The sequence below is a fragment of the Pholcus phalangioides genome, unplaced genomic scaffold (assembly GCF_987345545.1).
Source record: "Pholcus phalangioides strain wild (caught in Gottingen) unplaced genomic scaffold, Ppha-v1.0 ptg000014l_1, whole genome shotgun sequence".
In the NCBI taxonomy this organism is placed as follows: Eukaryota; Metazoa; Arthropoda; class Arachnida; order Araneae; family Pholcidae; genus Pholcus; species Pholcus phalangioides.
The window spans coordinates 18,539,031-18,560,689 of NW_028301607.1; the positions used below are offsets into that span (position 1 = coordinate 18,539,031).

The window sequence follows — 21,659 nt, forward strand, 5'->3', positions numbered from 1 at the left end:
GATTGAATTGGTGAATCAATCGTCATTAATTTTTGTCAGAAAAATTACGTAGAGCTGGTATACGAGGACGAATATTGGAATGGTTCAAAACATATTACTTTGACAGACAACAAGCAGTAGTTATAAATCAGAAAATGAGTAGTTACCTCCAGGTTCAAAAAGAGGTCCCCCAGGGATCTGTTTTGGGTCTCACATTATTTCTCATTTACATAAACAACTTCTGTTAACTGAAACTAAACTGTCATTTAATTTCATTTGCCGATGACACAGCTCTGTACATAGAGGATGACGACATATCAACTTTAATAACAAAGACAGAGGATGATCTGAGACGTATTAATCAGTGGATGGTTGCAAACAAACTTGAATTGAACGTGCAAAAGACCAAATATCAGATTACTAAAACAAGAGGCTTAAATTCCGACACAAAAATCCCCATTAAAATTCATATCGGTCATCCTCAAGCACAACAAAATTGCACCTGCCAAGGAATCCAAAGAGTGTATGAATACGAATACTTAGGGGTAACAACACAGAATGACTTGAAATGGAATATTCATTGCGATAAAATAAAAAAAAAATTCGATTTTACACAGCTCTTTTGTACAAACTCAAGTATTTGATAGGGGAGGATTTTTTGAAATATGTCTTTTACACGTGGGTTTTCTCAATTATAACTTATGGTTCTTAATTATGATTATATTCTCAATTATAACTTATGGTTTGTGTGCGTGGGGGGGAGCATATCATTGTAATATCATACAACTAAGTAACACATATAACAAGGTAAGAAACGCGCTGACACAATCCTATACTGGAAACGATTGAAAAATTAACTGTCACACTCTAGACATCAGACAATTATATATTAACCGAACGATAAACTTTGCGAGGAAAAATAAAAATTGGCTTCAGAGAAAAACAAATAGAACAGCAACGAGATTCAAACATGATTTTGAAGTGCTGAAAACAAACATCTTTTTCAAAAGTGTTTCTCATTTACTTCTCCTAAACTTATGAATTCATTTCAGTCAAAAAAATCAACTACAAATACTACTAACCACAAATATGAAATTTACAAATATGCAAAAAGCATTCAAAATTATATACAAATACAACGTCACAACAGGCAAATTGCCCAACGAGGTGGCTGACTTAAGAACATCATGGATCCCCGAGCCATTTTTTTGGAGGCCCTATCTACTACTACTACACCACACATGCATGCACCCCCCCCCCCCCCGCGGAACCCCCCAAAGAATCGGTACATGCGGGAATGTGCGTGTACGTGTCGTGAAACCTGACGTGAAATTTTTCTTGTTTCTCTGTAATGCTTGGTATGTGTAGTGCTGCCATCTGCCACCAGTTTTTCTAACTATGAGTGAAGTGTTATGATTGAATGATTTATCGTTGTAGGACTGTTGCTCTCTGTGGCGAGACTTTATAACGGGAGATCTGCTCGCATTTGTGCCTTGAAGTTGGGAACCACAGAAAACCAGCTTCAGCCGACCACCACCGTGGGGTTCAAACCCAGATCCTCGTATCGCGAGTCCGTCACTATAACCACTCGACCACCACAGCGGCGAACAGTTCTGAAACTGTTCATAAAAAAGTTACATAAATATAAAATCAATTTTTTTTTTTCCATATAGAACTCACTTAAAACTATAGGTCAGGTGGGGTAAAATGGTCATAAAAAGAGGTATTTTCATCTTTGAAGTGTGATGACTTCACACACATGAATTTTTAAAAAATTATATTTTTTTTTGGCTGATATTTTACATTACATTCTTAGAGAGTACATTGGCTCACACTTCAAAAATATTTTTTTGAGTGCAACACCTTTTTTTTCAGTAATTTTTAGACCCTACTTTTATGACCACTTTACTCCATGGGGTGGGGTAAAGTGAGTAGTGTATGGGGTAAAGTGGTCATATACCAAATAATAATCAAATTAAAAAAAAATAAAGTAGGCATTGATATTTTATTTTAAAATATTTATTCAACATCCTTTTGCTTTGATTAAATTTCGAACTTATAATGTCCTCTTTGGTCAAAAGCTGGCTCAGATAAGACTTTCACCACAGCAGACTCCTCTATTTCGTCCATATTGTCTTTTTCTGGGAAGGTGTAAAAAATCCCCTATTTCGGATTTTTCAAGATATTTCACAGTTAAGAGATCCCCATCTTGATCAATTACTTGTCCAATAAATTTCTTCATTGATTTTTTCCCTTCATACTCAACGAGCACCCAACATCTTACATATATCTTTTGCGGAGTGTGAACATGTATGGCTGGCTTAAGATCTTTCGGAAAGCTTTTTTGTTTTTTAGTTACAGGAGTTTTGCAAGGTTTTCGCATATTTCTCCCTTCTTGCTCATTTTTTAATCGACATAAAACTGTTTCTTCAGTTAAGACTTCTCCAGTCTTAGCTTGAACTCTTTTTCGCTTTGCCATTCTATTTATTGTAGACATTGATGGAGACAATGTTGTGAGTATTGCTCGCTTTAGGTCCTTCATTGGGGACACAATAGTGGTATCAGCGATTCTTGATACTTCTTCTGCTTCCAAGTTCAAGTTGCCCAATCCGGAGGTTGAGGGTCTTAGATCTTCATTCTCAATTTCTTCCAAACGTGAAAATTCAGCATCAGAAACTCCATTAACCACTATTCGTTTTTCCACTTCTTGTTTATTTATTGGGTACAACCCACTGCCGAGAAAACCTTTCACTGCATTTTGTGGCCGTAAACAATCCACCAACTGCTTCAACAGAAATGGAAAAACACTTTTTGATACATTTTGAAGTCGACTTTCACGAAACCATTTTTTTTAGAATCCCTTTCCACGCTTTCTTCAAAGGAGAAAAAACACCAACATCTAGTGGCTGTAAAGCATGACTTGTATGAGGTGGTAAGCACAATATTACAATGTCATTATCTATGGCTTTTTTTACTGAGCCGTAAGTCATATGACTCCCATGTCCATCATAAATTAAAGGAACAGGCTTCTCTATGTTTTTGGTATGGTTAACGAAATTGTCCATCCATGATTCAAATACCAAGTCTTGCATCCAGCCAGATTCAGTACATGTATATAACGCACCAGGTGGGCCACCTTTGGTCCAAGCTTCATACAAATGAGCTCCCTTATAAATTGTGAATGGTGGCATATAGTGGCCACTTGCTGAAACACAAAAAAGGACACTGAACATAATTTTCCCACATGTTGCTGACTTCAAATAAGCGTTGTGGGATGATTTTGGAACAAATACTGGACTATCTCTGCTGTCTGTACCCATACCAGCCTCATCTAAATTAAAAATTCTATCAGGACTTTCATGAAGACCATTTTTCTCAATAACGTGTGAGTAAATATCAAATAAGGTATTTAGTGTTCTTGCCGTCAAATTTGCTGCTCTAGCTTTTGTAAGTAATTCAGGCTTGCGCTTGGTCAATTCATTTGCCCATCGCTTTTCAAAATTCCTGAGATAATCAGGTCCTGGCGACTTTTCTCCGAAAGGACTTTCTCTGGTGTTTGGATATCTGAAATAGGTTTGAATTAAGTAGGATATATCTGAACGATCGAAGGGGTGTCCACACTGTGAAAGAAATTTTAATTCTCAACAATGCAAGATTCTTCTTCAAATGTCAGCCACGATTCTCTTCCTGAACCCTTATGTTTTGGCTTGTTAATTACCCATCTTCTCAAAGTTTGATATGGAATGTTATATTCATGGGCTGCAGCATGCATTGTCTTTCCATTTTCTACAACAAGCAATGCTAACTGTAGTGTCTCATCAGAATACTTTTGTGTAGCATTTTTAATGTAGTTTCTAGGCATGTTAAGTCTGAAAAAGAGAAAATTGAACTGTTTACAATCAAGAAATGATGTATTTTTCAAAAATTTCCAAAAAATCCAACTGTTAATTATTATATTAGGCAAAAATAATCTATGGTGACTGTGGGATAGCTAAGCCTAATGCTATGACCACTTTACCCCATATTACTAAAACTACTGTAAAATGTAAAATATACTGAATGAAACTTACCATTGAATAAAATAATGTTCTTGAGATGTTTCTTGAACCTTCTGCAGAGCTAATCTAATGAAAAATTGATTGACTAAAATGATAGAGAAGTTACTGAAGCACTCAAAAGGTGTGACTTGATCATCAACAAAGAAAATAGTTGTTTGCTGCCACTGCAGTGTTGCCAGATATGAAATTCTGAGTGAAAAACTTTTCTACTTTCAAGTGAAAGCTAAATCAGAAATTTGGTAACAATATCAATTACAGTTCTAAAGTTATGTTGTTTTTTATTCAGTATGACCATTTTACCCCACCTGACCTATATTTTTATGTGTATTAATGTTGTACCCAGAACATACTTGCATCATCTTGTTTAAATTTCACTAAATATAGATTGTCATTTTACATTGAACTGTTATACATCATGTCTTAAATTTCTTATAAGTTTTTTCTATAACTACACTGCATACTTGGCGGCTCACAATGGCAGCAAAAAAATTGTAATACAATGTCTTTTTGGCTTCTTGGAAGGACTTAGTGTCCCTTGGAGTCACATAGTGTATATTCGTTATATGTGTGTGTATTTGTTTACAATAAAAAAAAGCCACCAATAAGATTATCGGTTGCATTTGCTCGAATGTAACCTATGAGCTTTATTGGTTGAATTTTTTGTTTTAGAAAAGAGATTTTATTAAACTTTTATGGTGTAATACCGGCCTTAGGCCGGGATTACACTTTAAAAGTTTTGTAGAAGCTGTTTGGTAAAACGTGAAAAATTCAACCAATAAGATCACCGGTATCACTCTTAATGCAACCAATAAGCTGCCCTAATCGGTTGCATTTGCTCGAATGCAACCGATAAATTAATTGGTTGCCTTTTTCAAGTTTTATAAAATAACTTTCATAAACTTTTTAGACTGAAGTCCCATCCTTAGATTAGTCACTTCTGAAATAAAATTTCCCCTTTTTTTTAGTTTATAGACTCAATATCGAGTAAAATATACTTGTAGGTATCGGGGGAACCACCAAAAATATTCAAGTGCTTAGGGCCTGCAATCGTCTTAATCCGGCCCTGAGTGAATGCCGTACGTGGATAACGTTGTTTAATAAAAGTTTTTTTTTTCAAGTTATAAAAAAATTAAATGATAAATATTTTTTCTTATTTTTTAAATTTTTGAAAATTTAAAAAGAAAAAAATTAAAATTTTTAAATTAAATTCTAAAGTTATTTAAGTATGTAGTCAATTAAATATTCGTAATGAACACAGACCTGCTAACTCTCTCAATTTAGACGGGAGACTTCGGATTTTTCATCTTTCCTCCCGCTTTCTGGATTTGTTAAAATTTCTCCGGATTTTGGCAGAAAATTATATTTTACGCGTGCTTTCACGTTGTCGTGGCATCAATGATTACCGTCGTCGTTAGGGAAAACACCCATAGAAGGCAGCCGTAGTCATTTCCATCGAGCAGCCTTAAAGTCTCTGTGACCGCATTTAAGCAACTGACAAAGACACGACTTCATTTTCGTAGTGTTTATCTGCAATCATTTATCAGGAGCATGACCTTGGTTGCTGAAATTCCTGTATAATCGTTATTGTATTCCATTAACAGCCGTGTGGTGAACACGTTTTTTTGTCGGCAGCTTTGTAATTTTAATTTTTTTTAACTGTTTCTTCCAATTAAACATTTCAGAAAGAAAATATAAAACTTTAAGCTATATAAAGCTAAATATAAAGCTTTTAAGAGTTCATATACCCAAGATAGAATCACTGATAGCATCCACGAAAGCAAACACTTATATTTTATGAACATTATGTATATGTGATTTCTCTATTCTGCATGGAAAGACTGACATGGAATTATATTCTGCTCAGGGACAATGCAGAACCTGCCTTGGGGGGAATGTAACTTTTTCTTAATTGATTAAAAAAAAAAAAAAATTTCAAATGTTTTTTGTGAATTTTTTTTTTTATGAAGTCTATGCGTGCTAGGTGGAGGGGTCTCTTTCTTGGGAGAATCTCCGGATTTCAAAAGTTGGCACGTCTGTGAACAGAACGGCTTATAATTTTGGTCCCGTCAGTGGCCGTTGTTGACAGGTTTTATTGTATAAAATTGTAAAGTATGGACAAAAGGCAGTTAAAGTTGCTATATCTCCATCTCAGAAGGAAACGGAGGGATACATGTATGTGGGTACATCATATTTGATGAACAGGGACCCTCATATGGTGTTTTTAAGGGTATTTATGGCAAAATAATTAAAAAAAATTCCATGCAAAATTCTGTTAAAAAGTAGCCAAAGATGCAGACGAATTTGCTCTGCAACCGCATCATGTGAATAGCTCAGAATAAACCTATTGTCAAAACTTCTATGTGCAGATGCGGAGCCCGCACTTAGGTTTTGAAATATGTGAACGACGTCCGGACCCGCATGAACATTTCCTAGGTGCAGAGATATTTCGGCTCGTCTGAAAGGCTCAGTATATTCCAATTGTTAAAACTTCTTCCGGACCCGCATCTGCTCCGTGTGAAAGGCCTCTAAGGCCCCTTTCACACGGAGCGGATGCGGACGCGGGTCCGCATACCCTTTCAAACGAGCGCTGAAGATGCGGACGAATCGCCCGCATCTTTAGTTCGAAATTCGTGCATAAAAACTGTTTTTTCGCAATTTTTGTAATTATTTTTCTCCTTCACCCCTGATTCAGTGCCCATAGGCAGCCTAGAGGCATTCTTTGGTGGTTTTTATCATTGAGCCTAAAGATGCCTCTATTCCGATCCTCACAAGTAGTCGATGGGAGAAAATATCTTAAAATATTTTCAAAAAATTTTGAAAAAAAATCTGTCGTTTCGGAAAAATATGAAAGAAAATTCCAAAAACACATTCAATGTTCGAAAAATCCAATCCAAAAACATCCAAAACATTCGATGTTCCAAAAAAAAAAAAAAAAAAATTCAGCAAATATCAAAGAATTTGCAAGTATGAAAAAAAAGGGGGGGGGGAACTTTCAAAATGTCTGTGCTTAGAAATATTCACATCACAATTCTGTCTTAGGCCGGGATTACACTATAAAAGTTTTGTAAAAGCTCTTTGATAAAACGTGAAAAATTCAACCATTAAGATCACCGGTTGCATTTGCTTGAATGCAACCGATGCGCCTATTGGTTGAATTTTTTAACTTTTATAAAAGATCTTTTACAAAACTTTATAGTATAATCCCGGCCTCAAGTACGGATTACACTATGAAAATTTTATAATAATTCTTTTAAAAAAGCAACTAATAAAATTATCGGTTGCACTTGCAATTTATTAGTTGCTTTTTTCAAGTTTTATAAAATAACTTTCATAACCCTTTTAGAGTGAAATCCCATCCTTAGATTAGTCATTTCTGAAATATAAAATTTCATTTTTTCAGTTTATAGACTAAATATTGAGTAAAATAAACTTGTAGGTATTCGGGGGGAACCACCAAAACTATTCAAGCGCTAGGGTCTTCAAACGTCTTAATCCGGCTCTGAGTGAGCACCGTACGTGGATAACGTTGTTTAATAAAAGTATTTTTTTTAAAGTTTAAAAAAATTAAAAGATTAAAAATTTAAAAACATAACAAATATTTAAAATAATATTTCAGATATTTATGTTTTTAAATAATTTTAAAAATTTAAAAAGAAAAAAATTAAAATTTTTAAATTAAATTTAAAAGTTATTAAAGTATGTAGTCAATTAAATATTCGTAATGGCTTATAGTTTTGGTCCCGTCAGTGGCCGTTGTTGGCAGGTTTTATTATATAAAGTTGTGAAATATGGACAAAAGGCAGTTAAAGTTTCTATATCTCAATCTCAGAAGGAAACGAAGGGATACACGTATGTAGGTACATTATATACTTGTATTAATGAGCAGGGACCATCATATGGTGTTTTTAAGGGTACTTATGGCAAATAATTAAAAAAATTCCGTGAAAAATCACCTTCAAAAAGTAGCCAAAGATGCGGACGAATTCGCTCCGCATCCGCATCATCTGAATAGCTCCGAATAAGCCTATTGTCAAAACTTCTATGTGCGGATGCGGAGCCCGCACTTAGGTTTTGACACATGCGGACGACGTCCGGACCCGCATGAACATTTCCTAGGTGCGGAGATTTTTCGGCTCGTCTGAAAGGCGCAGTATATTCCAATTGTTAAAACTTCTTCCGGACCCGCATCCGCTCCGTGTGAAAGGGCCCTAAGGTGTCACACCCTGTTGAGGTGTGAGCTAGCTCTGAAACAATGAATTGAAATTGTAGAGGTGTGCCCTTGGCACCTCACCAGTCTCATCACTGGACTTCATGTGAAAACCCAATGTCGTCGTGATCTCGTCGCCTGCGGATTGGTTAGTGGCCAGACCAGCTACCCATGGACGTTCACCTCCAGTTCCCTACGCAGTGGCTGAGCTGTGATCTCGACGTGTGTTTGGAGACACCAAACCCGTCTGAAGCTGGTGTCGGGGAGTCTTCTGCTGTGAGGTAGACACCTGGGAGTGTCTATCAGACGATGTGAACTAATACATTAAAACCTGGACATGGTGGTGAGACCGTTCAGTTTTATTGTTCTGTTATAATATTGAGAGAAAGGTTTAATTGTGATAATTGTTAATGAATATTAACGTGGGGGTGCGTTTGGTTTAATAAAGGTGAATTGCAAGTGCATCCACATCATGACCATGGCATACTCTGATTTGTTGTTGAACAAGAATTTTTTGTGCTTTCACCTCATAGCCAGAACACGGTGGACAACATATTTAACATTTCTTGAGTAAGTTATAGTTATTTGTTCAATTACTTTTTTTTTTTAATGGTTTCCATGAATTATGAAATTGTGAAATGCTATAATTAAGTTATCATTTTTCCATGACTGGCTATTGTTTCCATGCTGTGAGAAAATTTCCCACGTATTGGATGATGTCATTAATTTTACATTTTTAAGTATTTTTCCCCCTTTACTCAATAAAATTCCATTTCTTCAGGAATATTCATGTCAATTTTCAACTCATTCTGACAGTCATTCTTTTTTTTTAGTGTTTTGAAATCAGAACCTTAGTTACAGGGTTGTAGTGATTTAAATCATGATTCAAATCAACTGATTTTTTTTAAAAAAAATCACTGATTTAAATCAATTTTTTCCAGATATGAAAAATTATCTGTTGTAATTGAATAAAAATTATTTATGCAGCTCTAAAGAGTGATTTAAATTTTTATTAAATTATTTTAAATATCAATTAATTTAAATATTATATTTTCAAATATTTTTATAATATATATATTAATATGTATATCAAATATCGGAGATACCATAGTCATACCAATTTGTACGACCAATAAATGGTTACCCAAGATTTACAATGATGAAGTTAGAGGATGTAAAGTTAACAGAAAATCAAAAATTGCATGGCGATGGATGGATATACATAATGAATAAATTCTATGTGTTATCAAATGTGGTAAAGCCATCCATGTTGGTACTGTTGACACATCCAGCTTTCACATGCTGAAAATTATTAGCAAATGTGGTTTTTAGTTCAGCGAATTCAACAGAAGAAAACTTCAAATGTAACATATCAAGTGTTGTTACTGCAAATATGGTTTCTTCCAAAAAGACTCTAGATGAAAAGCTTGGCTTTTCATCTAGAGTCTTTTTGGAAGAAACCATATTTGCAGTTACTTACATATTGCATGACTTACATATTGGTACAGGGACTTACATACTGGTACATTTTAAACTTGAGCTGAAGATTTGGTTAAAACTGATGTAACTAAGTATGCTACAAGTACATTTAGAAATCATCGTACATTTACAATCATCTCTCAAAAGCATGGTATTATGTGTAAGGTGGAAATGCATTGATCTTCCTGCAGAGGTATGATGGAATACTTATAGTGATTCTCTTGAATCTTACGTTAAAAATTTGTCAGTTGTTACCAAAGTTTGTGAAGACCACAAATCTCAGTAACATCTTTAGTGTTCTTAATATTGATCTTGAATATTGATTCAAAAAAGAAATGTCAAGGACATGATTGCAATTCTGAAACCAATAGCCAAAATTAACGATTTTATACAAAGGAACATGCACAACTGCTATATACTGGAATGTGTATTGGCATGGAAAAAGCTGCAATTGAAGATAAAAGAAGCATCGACATCAAACAATAAAAAGGTTTTGTCATCAGAGTATAAAAATATGTATGAACAATCATTAACAGATTCACACTTTTATGCATTTATTCTAAGCTCATCAGTGTTAACTTCTAATAGGGAATTAATGTCACAAAAGAAGAGAGAAATAAGGGTCTTGAGTTTATCAAACAAAAATGTGGCTCTGGTTTCTTGCCAATTTACATTAAAGTTTTTGGGAAAGTTGAAACCATTTCATACTAATTTTTTTTTTTTTACCCTAAGGATGTTGATACAATATCTGATTTGGAAGGGTGGAATAGTTTTTATAATGTTTCGGGTAAAGATAGTGATTACGGAGAGCGATGTGTGATTTGTAAACATGAGACTACAGCCAAATCATTGATGCCTGCGTTGAATGGATTTTTTCAAGGTGCAGTTCATTCCCAATAGCAAAACATTAAGAGTAGGCAAAGCATTCAAACCAATATTTCTAATGAAACAAATGAACAATTATGCACACAGGGTAAAATTATTTAATACTTGATGTACGATATCTATTCAAGAAGTGTTTCCAGCCCCTTTTCTTAATAAAATGTTCTGAAATATTTCACAAGTATACGATTCTTTATCTTTAGTTTACAAATATTTTTTAAATAGTCATTATTTTTGTTTTGAGAGGAAGGTTAGCGGAAGTTTTCAAAGACCAGTTGGCATCAGTAGGGGTGGTAAGTCAATGGGAAGAATTTAGTACGAAGCTGTCCTCTGTTTTGCATGACGTCATACCCTTTCAAGGAAACAGTTATTTTTCGGATATTATGCTGAGGTGAGCTCGGAAAGAAAAGTCATCACGTCTCCGTCATACCCTTTGTTCGAAAAAAGCGTGTTTGTACATCGCACCCTCTATGATTCACGGATAGCGTGCAGAACATTTATCTTGGAAAGAAAAGAGCATTCAGAGAGTATAAAAGTGGACGAGGTGACCTATCATTGTTTACTGATAGAAAGAAGACTGTTGAAGAAAGCGATAAGGGATAGTAAAAAGGAAGTTGAATCTAGGGTGGCAGATAACATTGGCTCTGACCCAAAATCATTTTTTTGATACGTCAATAATGGATGTAAGGGGACAGTTGGCCCCCTCTCGATAGGAGGCTCTAGGGTAGAGAGCAACGTAGGTTTCTCATCTATTTTGGTCGTTTTGTCTTCCTCATATTGAATTCACAATGTTTGCTTCCGTTGCGCATATATATTTTTGTATTATATAATTCTTGATTTTTTCTTTAACGTGTAAATTATTATTTGCTTTTCTATTGATTTCCATTACTTTTCCCATCTCTGTAATTGGGCTCAGCCTGTTGAGGTGTGTAAATAAATAAATAAATAAATGTGTAGTGCTTTCAATGACTTTTTCGCGTCAGTTTTTAATGGAGAGAATGATATTCGATATACGGGTGTGGCATGGGGTAATAAAACCCTCAACGATATTCAAGTGGAAGACATGGAGGTCCTAAATCTTCTAAGAAATGTATGTGCAAGCAAAGCACCAGGACCAGATGATATCTATCCCAGGGTCCTCAGGGAATGTGTTAATGAATTGTTGGGGGCCAGTCGCACAGATATACAGGAGTAGTGTTGCTGAGGGTATCGTCCCAAGAGATTGGAAACTTGCTAACGTTCCGATATAAGACGGGTAGTACAGAAGCGTTGTCAAACTATCGTCCAGTGAGTTTGACGAGCTCCCTCTCGAAAATTTTGGAAATTATCATCAAAAGGCAGTTTGTGAAGTGGATAGATGAGAATAATTTATTGTCGGTTAATCAGCATGGGTTCAGGAAGGGGAAGTCATGTGTAACTAACCTCCTTTGCTTCTATGATCAGGTGACTAAGGCTTTCGATAAGAGCAAAAATGTAGACGTTGGTTACCTTGATTTCCAGAAGGCATTCGATCGGGTCCAACATGGCACTCTTGAAGCATTTACACAAGATTGGAATTGGAGGCAACTTGCTGAATTGGATAGAATCGTGGTTAACACTAGAACCGTGGAGTGGGTCAATTTGACCCAAATCGAACTTTGTTTTCATTTATCTCAAAAACTTGCACGCAGATGTTAAAAAAATTTCCTGACTTTTCATGATATCATTTGAATATTAATTCACGAAAATTTTATCACATTTCGTGTTTCAGAGCTATAAGCACTTATACCTAGAACCGCGGTTTGGGTCATTTTGACCCAACGTACTATTCTGTAGGAAAAATAGCGTATAGAATTCTCTTGGAAGTGGTTACCCGTCCTAAAATTTTTTGTAAATGAAGATAGTGAAGAATAAAGGTCTTTCAAGGTCAAGGCCAACTCATTGTCAGAGTAGATTATCTTTTTTTCAATGGGGTAATGGCAAGTAGAGCTAAATATTTTTTTTTCTTTGTAAACTTGAATACCTGGAATTCTGACGGGTCTCAATAAAGATTTTGGGAGAGTAAAAGCTTAACTCTAGAAAAAAGGTGTAGTTGAATTTCGGTAGGCAAACGATGTCACAGAAAAAGAGTAAACTTCTGGCTTGCACCAAATATGTTTTGCACGGATTTCGAAACCTTGAAGTATCAGCGTTCAACGAATCTCTCTTTCAGAGCAAATAGTGATACAACTGATCAAGCCATTTGAGAACAAGGGCAGAAATACCTCAACCGACACTTTTTCACTACACTGAAGCTTGCTCAAATGCTAAAAGCCAAGAAATACGAGCTTAGTAGAGACGATATCGAAGAGCAATATTATCTCGTACAATAAAGATAGTGAAACTACAGTTGTATGGAACAATGATGCCACAATGACAATTTATCAAGGAAAAGACTATATAAGTTTTTCATTACTCATCATGCTTCATCTGGTAGTCGATATTGGCAGTAGTAGCCACAAAAAGCTTCCACACACACAGAAACTATTTCACACTACAATTCAACAAAGTGTAACGATCGTAGTTGTAGCGATCAAATGCCCAGAAAATATTCGACATCATAGACGTTTTCTATAACATCCTGGATCTCACTATAAAGATATTCCTGTATTTTGTATAGAGCAGTACAGAAGGTCAGAACTATTTTTTGAAAGCAGTTCCTCTAAAATCATATTGAAGATCTGCGTTCATCATACATGTTGTCCTTGCGCAAAAGTAACGCGTGCTCTTGATCATGTATCTGTTCGTGAGCGATCAAAATAATAGTAATAAATAAAACTAAACGAGTCTGATGTCAGGTAATAATGTGGAAACAAAACTGTTAATTTTTGCATGGGTTGTGCAACTTCAACATGCGATGAATGTGCAAGAATAATGAAAAACAAATTGCTCAACTGCTCATCATAAATTCCATTTATCAGTAAGAATTCAATACTTATTTGGCAGAATCATATTGTAGTGACCTTGTGTTCTTCTAAAAGTGAGCACTCATCATGACAAACATAAACAGAAATTTATTAATAAAAACAATTAGAATAAGAATGCAAACATGAGACTACGATCTTACTCGATCGCTTTCACACACCATTCTCTCTCCCTGTTTATTTTCGAATGTCCCCCTTTTTGTTTTTGCAATCTTCTGTCTCCCAAGGCTTTTCTTCTTGCACTCTCGAGTCTTATACCATATTGTTTCGTCAAGGTTCTCAACTGAGAGACTCGCTACAGAATACGTAAAATTGGGTTTACCTAACACAAACTGAATTCTCTTTTTTGTTCTGTTCTTTGACAAATTCCAACAGCACGGCTTGAAGTATCTCAGCAACGGTCCAGAATCAACTCTCCAGATGCCCTGGTCGTTATCATCTCGATGATTTCTACGTCGTCTATCACCGAGATTCAGAAGTAATCCGTTTGGAGGAGTTTCTTGAGCATCTTTCCGGTCGCCGCGTCCCTGCAATCTATGGTATACTCGCAGAACTTCTCGGACGTCAACTCGTCGGACCGATTGGCATGGACCAGGCCGCTCACGTCGATGCTCAGAAACGACCACAAAACGTCGGACATCAACGTGAATCCACCCTCGTGTTTTATGTCGAAGCCCTTTATCAACAGCAGGACGAGGATGTCCCCAGTGGCCTCGTGGAAACCAGGATTCGTTCCGCCTCAGAAAACATGAGGCAGATGCACGTACTGCATGAAGCACTAAATGTGTCCCATCTCATGATGAATAGTGATGAAATCGCCCTTGGTTCTGTCTGCGAACATTTTGATCCAGAAGTCCAATCCATCAGACAATTCGTGGGCAGACGCGTGGCAAACCATCTTCTTGCCTTTGGATGTGTCGAATATAGATTTCATCCAGTACGACTTCGTCATCGGCTTCAGTCTCAGCGAAGTGAAAAACCCTTCAACCATCTTCATTTTCAGCATCATCATACTTTTCGCTTCTAATGTTGGAGCTATGTCCACCGATGGCTTCTCGGTAAATAACTTCTCGTGGTCCATAATGCTACCCCATTGCTGGGCCCACACGTCCTCTAAAATATAAGCCGGAACAAATCCGCGTTCTTGAATCTTGTCGCTACCATAACAGTTCCTGAGCTTGCACTGGACATAAGCGTGGAGTTGCTTGCGTGGTGGCTTCACCTGATTCCACAGCTTGGATACGCCGTGTTCGGGTATGTCGCACTCGTATCTATCCCTCCACATGGATATGGTGTCTTCAAAGTCATTAAGCTTCGCAGTTTCGTTGCTGAGCTTCTCGAATTCCCAGAAATGTTTCCTGATGGGTTTACCAGTGACACCTCTCCAAGATGTCCACAAGTATGCCATTTCGTCATAGTCACAAGCTTCCACTATGATCCTCCTTACATCCAGTTCTATTTTTAGGTTGCACTCTTCCGATTTGCTTCTGCTATCGGTTGTATTGAGATGGTGAGTTTCTGCAACCTTCTTGCGTTTGAATTCGCAGATTTTGGTGGTAGCGAAATGCTCACTCAGGTCATGCACCAGCTCAATCTGCCTTTTGTATTTGTCCTCAGGCAGAGATGACACCCAGTCATCTTTTTCAATATTCGCACTCGCGCCCTCCTCACTTTGCTCCGTCGCAAGAATCTTGTGCTTTTCCCTTTCAATGGAGAAGGGCATTCGCCTTTCTTCAGTGTCTGCGGCCTCGCAAAGTAATCCATGTACGTTTGGTGGAATAATGCACTGTTCTTGAATTTTATCTGTTACTGCAGCGAGAATTCCAACAGGTTTACAAAAATCTTCATTATTTCCTATTTCCAATGAAGCACTGATATTCACAAGTGATGCTTCACTTCTTTCTCCAAATGCACTCGCTAAGAGGATTGTCCCTTTCTTAGTTATTGGCTCCTGTATACAGTCAGAATGAATCACAGGAATTTGACAACCAGAATCCACTAAGCTTCTGATTTTTCTATCACTTATGCAAATATCAGCATAACGTAAAGGGTTCAAATCCAGACTCGATTCACTGGAATTAAATAATTCCGATCGAATTTCTGCGATCAACACATTATCTTCTGGTTTCTCTTTTGTGTTAGCCTTATATCTTCTGTCACAATCTTGAGCAAAATGGTTCAGTCCACAGATGTAACACTCCTTTGGGCTTTTTCTGATATTCGTGTTTTCGGTCTTGTTCCAGTCCTTATTGCTACGATATTTCTGAGTTGGTGGTTGATATGCTGTTCTTGTCAATGTTCCTCGTCCCTCTTTATAACTGAAGTGTTGTTGCTACGACAATAATTTTTCTTCTCCGTAGAAAGCTTTCTGCCCCTTGCCGATGTCTGCCCTGACGTTCTCATAATCATCCAACTTATTAGCAAGGATGTCGGGTCGCTTGAATTGAGACCAACTCGTCAATAAAATGATCTCAAATCTCTGACGGTACTTTCCGTTTTATCTGATCCGTAATAATCAAATCAGACAGTTCTTCAATTGTTTTAATCTCCAGGCCTCGGATCCATTCAGTGAAGAAGTTTCTGAGTTCATAAGCAAAATCACACCACGTTGCTTCCGATCGTTTACTGTGCTTCATGAACATCTGTCGAAACCTCTCGGGAGTAAGCTTATATGTCTTAAGCAAAATGGATTTGACTTGGTCATAGTCATCTGTTGTCTCTTCATTTTCTCTAGCAATGACTTGCTCCACATCATAAGGTAATAGTCCAATCAGATATGAAACCCAATGTTCCCTTTTTATTTCGGCTCTTTTCGCTTGCCGTTCAAACAGCACCAGGTAGAGGCTGATCTCGTTGCTCTTTGGATCGAACTTTTGCAAAATGTTCTGTAGCATGTTCTGGCCTTGCCATTGAGTTAATCGGGGATTCACCTGCCGCGCTGATGCAAATCCTTTCATTTTCTAGTTGCATATTTCTGAGTTCGAACTCCATTCATCTCTCCTCACTTGCTTCCATCTCTGACCGTTTTCTCTCCTCGATTACGGTGTTTAAAAACTGTTCGATGAACTCTTTGTCATAGCATTCTGCCTCCGTTTTTGCGGATTTGAGTTGAAATACTTTCATCTGCATAACATTTTCAAGTCCCATTTCCGCAGCAACTTGCTGTAAGTTGTCTTTTTTGCCTCTGGCTAAGAAAGCCATAATTCTTTCAAAGAAAAGCAGTGAACTTTCTTATGAGGGGGGGGGGGGGAAAACGCTCACCGTACTTTTCCTCCGTTCTTTCAACACTCTTCAAGTGCTCTTTGTATTGTCTCCTCACGACGAAAGTTCTCTTCACGTCGCCTTCTCATAATGAAAGTTTTTCCCGTTAAATATTGTCCGATCTATTGCTCACTATCCTACCGACTGCGCCAATGTAGTGACCTTGTGTTCTTCGAACAGTGAGCACTCATCTTGACAAATATAAACAGAAATTTATTAATAACAACAATTAGAATAAGAACGCAAACATGAGACGACTATCCTACTCGATCGCTTTCACACACCATTCTCTCCCTGTTTATTTTCGAATGTCCCCCTTTTTGTTTTTGCAATCTTCTGTCTCCTAAGGCTTTTCTTCTTCTTGCGCTCTCGAGTCTTATACCATATTGTTTCGTCAAGGTTTTCAACTGAAGGACGCGCTACAGAACACTACACATATTATAGACTTTTTCATGCTCAATTTGACACGCTTATTTTACATCTTTGTCATATTATGGGATTACTGAAAAACGTTTTTGGACTGAATTGAGTAAATAATGTATAATCTTATTTTTACTGATTTACATCATATTTTCGGTTAATTTTGAAGCCCATTTTATATTCATAAACAAATATAATTTTCCATTATGAATACGCAATTAAACGACATTGAATAAGAGTAGGGAGAAACCCAGAAACCGAAAATAAATATTCTATTTTCACTATGAAACACTGTTTTTTCAAAGTTTGGGTCAATTTGACCCAGTCCGCGGTTGTAGATATATCGAAAGTTGCTGCGGTTCTAGTGTTAAGAGATAGGTCGCAACGAGTTATGGTGAACAGGGAATTCTCTGGTTGGAGAGACGTCACAAGTGGAGTTCCTCAAGGAAGTGTCCTCGGCCCCATACGTTTTTCACTTTTTATCGATAAACTCGATCAGGGTATCGATGGGATTACTAGCAAATTCGCAGATATGAAGCTAATGGGGGTAATCGGGAATGAAAGCGATAGGGAGTTGCTCCAGACTAACTTAAACAGGATTGCAGCATGGGCAAATGAATGGAGCATGACGTTTAGCGTTGATAAGTGCATGGTCACTCATTTTGGTTCGAACAACCCACGGTTCTCTTACGAGTTGAATGGAGTCACTATCCCGGATGCAACTAGGGTTACCGATTTGGGAATTCTCATTGATGGGCGACTTAGGTTTTCTGAACATTGTTCAGCTGTGGTCAAAAAAGCGAATAGGATGCTTGGTCTCATTTTCAAAAATGTCTCTTCACATTCTCCTAAAGTCATTCTTCTGCTTTTCCGAGGCTTAGTTCGTCCTGGACTGGAGTATGTTGTAAGGTTTTGGAGACCATACCTACAGAGGGACATAGAATTGGTTGAAGGGGTGCAGAGAAGAGCTACGCGTGTCCTTATTGGCACACAGTGCTTGAGTTATGAAAAAAGACTTCATTTTTTGAATATGTTTACATTGGATAAATGCAGGTGTCGAGGAGATATGATCGAAGTGTTCAAAATTTTCAGTGGGATGGACCATGAACTTTTAGTACACCGCCAATCGACTGCTTTTACAAGGGAACACCAGTATCGATTAGTGAGGGACAATGCAAGGTTATGGTGTCGCAGGGAATTTTTCTCTAATAGGATTGTTAGTAAATGGAATAGCTTATCCCCGGAGGTAGTAAATTGTAACACAATTGACACGTTTAAAAAGAAATACGATAAACATGTTGGGGTAAATCGAGAAGCTATCCATACTTAGAATAAGACAACCATAAGTATTCTTTATGGGTGTTGTATAATATTTTATCATGTGTATATATTGTTTATAATTTGTGCTAATTGCATTTTTAATTGGGTTGCTGTATTTTTTAAATGTATGACATCCATATTTTTATGGGCATTTTTTTCTCAGCCACCTTGTTGGGCATTTTGCCTGTTGTGGCGTTGTATTTGTATTGTATTGTAAGTTTAAATTTCTTTAATTTTATATTCTTTAAAGAAAGCGTAGACTAGTGTGTTAGTAATATATATATATAGATAGATATATTTCATTTAAAAAAATCAATAAATTCAAAAAAAATCGTGATTTTAAATTTAAAAAAATCAACAATCCTGCTTAGTTATAATCACTCTGTATCTGTATATCGTAAATCATCACTAATTAATATGCATTATTTATGCTTCATTAAATACATTATAGTCATCTTTAATTATCGATTTTTATTATAGTTTTTGCAAAATAGCTTCCTAATTATGCATACTGAAAGTAACTGGAGAAAACATCTTTATATTATATAATTAATAATAACATTAAAAGAATTTTCAAACATACAGTAATGCATTGAGTTAAGCAAAAAATAATTAAATTGCAAAAGTTGGTTTTTCTAAAAATGTAAGAAATATATATTAAGTAATATGGGAATAGTGTTTATTACATTAATAAGCATTTTATTTTAATTAGTAGAAGTTTAAAAACAAAATTTCTGAAAAATCATTCAATGTTAATATTATTTAAAACAAAACACTGGTTTAAACCAAAAAACCCAGTTTTTTACCAACCCTCCTAATGATAATGAAAAAGCTTTGTACATTAAGAACCTGATAATTCAGAAAAAGTCTAGAAATTTTTAAGGCTTTTTTTCTCGAGATATGAGAACAGAAAGAGTATGCAGAGTCACACAGACCCCTGCCATCTTTCTAGTGTAAAGGGGGGCTCATGAAAGAAGCTTTTTTCTGTTCAAGAAAAATGTTAATCCATAAAGTTAATTTGAACTATATGACCTTTCAACAAACAAAATTTTTGGTCAAGGAAAGTTATTTTCCGGATATTATGCTGAGGTGAGCTCGGAAAGAAAAGTCATCACGTCTCCGCCGGGACTCGAACCCAGGCCCTCTTGCATACTTCTGGCTGAGAAAAAAGCCATCTAAATCTCTCTAAACCGTCCCACCCGGGGGCCATTTCCTGAAGTTAAGAGAGGCTACTAATGCCTCTACTTCAGCGCCTCACGACACAGTGCGTGAAATTAGGAAGGCAGATTCATGTGTCTCCAGTGGTGTAGATGGTAGCATGCTTGCCCGGTATGCAAGAGGGCCTGGGTTCGAGTCCCGGCGGAGACGTGATGACTTTTCTTTCCGAGCTCACCTCAGCATAATATCCGGAAAATAACTGTTTCCTTGATATCTCTGGCTGAGAAAAAAGCCATCTAAATCTCTCTCAAAATTTTTGGTGTTTATATTTTTTGCTTCTAGTTTGTGTGTAGTTTATTCATTGATGCTAAACTGAATTAAATTTGAGGGATTAGCTAAAAAAAAATAGATGGGGAGTATGAAAATATGCATTCTTAATGATTAACAAGATTTTTTTTTTTAATTTATTAGCAGTCAATGTAAATGAAAAAAAAAAATCTGGTTTAAATAAAAAGATATCTTGATTAAAAAAAATCTGTTTTTGATTTAAATAACTTTTTCATGCCTTACATGTATCACACGTTAGCAATAAAAGAAATGTATATGGAGCCTAGCAGAGACAGTCTTGCATCATCAAATATTGTCCAGGGATTTCCAGCCACATCAGGAATTGGCTAGTCAAAGCATGAATCATTTCTGCAAATCAGATTTTAGCCAAAACTCTTGGCCAATTTGTGAATTGACCACACTTCAGGATTTAGCAGTAACATATACAATTTGTTTTTTGAAGGTGGGGGGGAAGGTAAAAAATTCTGTCTGCTGTTTTTTTCAATGGTATAAGAAATGATATAATTTAGAGCAATTTTGGATGTTTTCGGATTACATATATTCATGACAGTATATACATTTTGGGTCAAGGGAATTTTTGAATTGCGGTCAGGTGAGTCTGGGAAATGATCAGATTTTACTGGGAATGCTATCTTAGTTAATTGAATCTCTAGTTTGTCAGACTTATGATCTTGCCTTAAGTAATTTTATGTGACTCTTCCATGACTTACATCTGGTGTCAAAAAAGATGTCTGATAATTATATTTTCCCATTAGAGATTTATTTAATACATATAATTTTTTTCATTTTCAGGAACTGCTATCAAAATTATCTTGATTATTATCGTTGTCAAAAAGCTAAGGGCAAAGATTATGAGCCATGCACATATTTCAAGAAGGTATATAATGCCCTTTGCCCCAGAGAATGGGTAGGTATATTACCTTTCTAAATTTCTTTCATTGCTCTAATCAAAAATTTGAGTCGAAACCAATAAGATTCTGTCTCAATTTTGATTTTGACATAGTGAGTTTGGCAACTATAGGAAAATAGTTATTAAATAAGTCAATAAATAAATATTTGACACTCGGGGGGGGGGGGGGGAAAGAGTATAAATTTGATTCATGCATCTCCCAAGTCTAACTCGGTTGGAAATTATTATTCCATCTAAGCCGAGTTCATGCATGCAATAGGCATGCACAGAATTTTCTTGGGGGGGGGGGTGTGGTTACGTGTTTTCCTCCAAAATAACACTATAATCTCTGTTTGAGGGGTGGTTAGAATCCCAAAATTCCCCCCGTTTGTGTATGCCAATGCATGCATGGCATATCATTACAAAATTTGGTTTCCCCCATGCTGAAGAAATTCCCTGTATTTTATATTATCAGGGGTTTTCCTGTTTTTTTTACCCGTCTTAAAATTTTGGATTTAAAAAATGGACTTTTTCATTCAATGGATCTTAAAAATTAACCTCCACAAAATACAAATCGATAAAACCATAAATTTGGCATTTCATTTCTGATAATTTGATTATTTTACTTCTCACAAAACTACTATTTTTCATAAAATTACTGACCCTTTTCACTGAAATAAGGAAAATTTTCATTAAAGCAGGCCTTACAGAAAAGT

At 36.2% G+C, this 21,659-nt stretch overlaps 1 protein-coding gene across 2 annotated transcripts in view; it reads left to right on the top strand.

Moving 5' to 3' along the window:
• Window positions 1-21,659, top strand: part of COX6B (Cytochrome c oxidase subunit 6B) — a 113,390-nt gene that overhangs the window by 48,269 nt on the left and 43,462 nt on the right. For both annotated transcript variants that reach the window (XM_089241839.1, XM_089241840.1), the window contains exon 3: window positions 20,847-20,961. In XM_089241839.1, coding sequence (XP_089097965.1) covers window positions 20,847-20,961 — 115 coding nt within the window. The remainder of the gene's footprint in view (window positions 1-20,846; window positions 20,962-21,659) is intronic.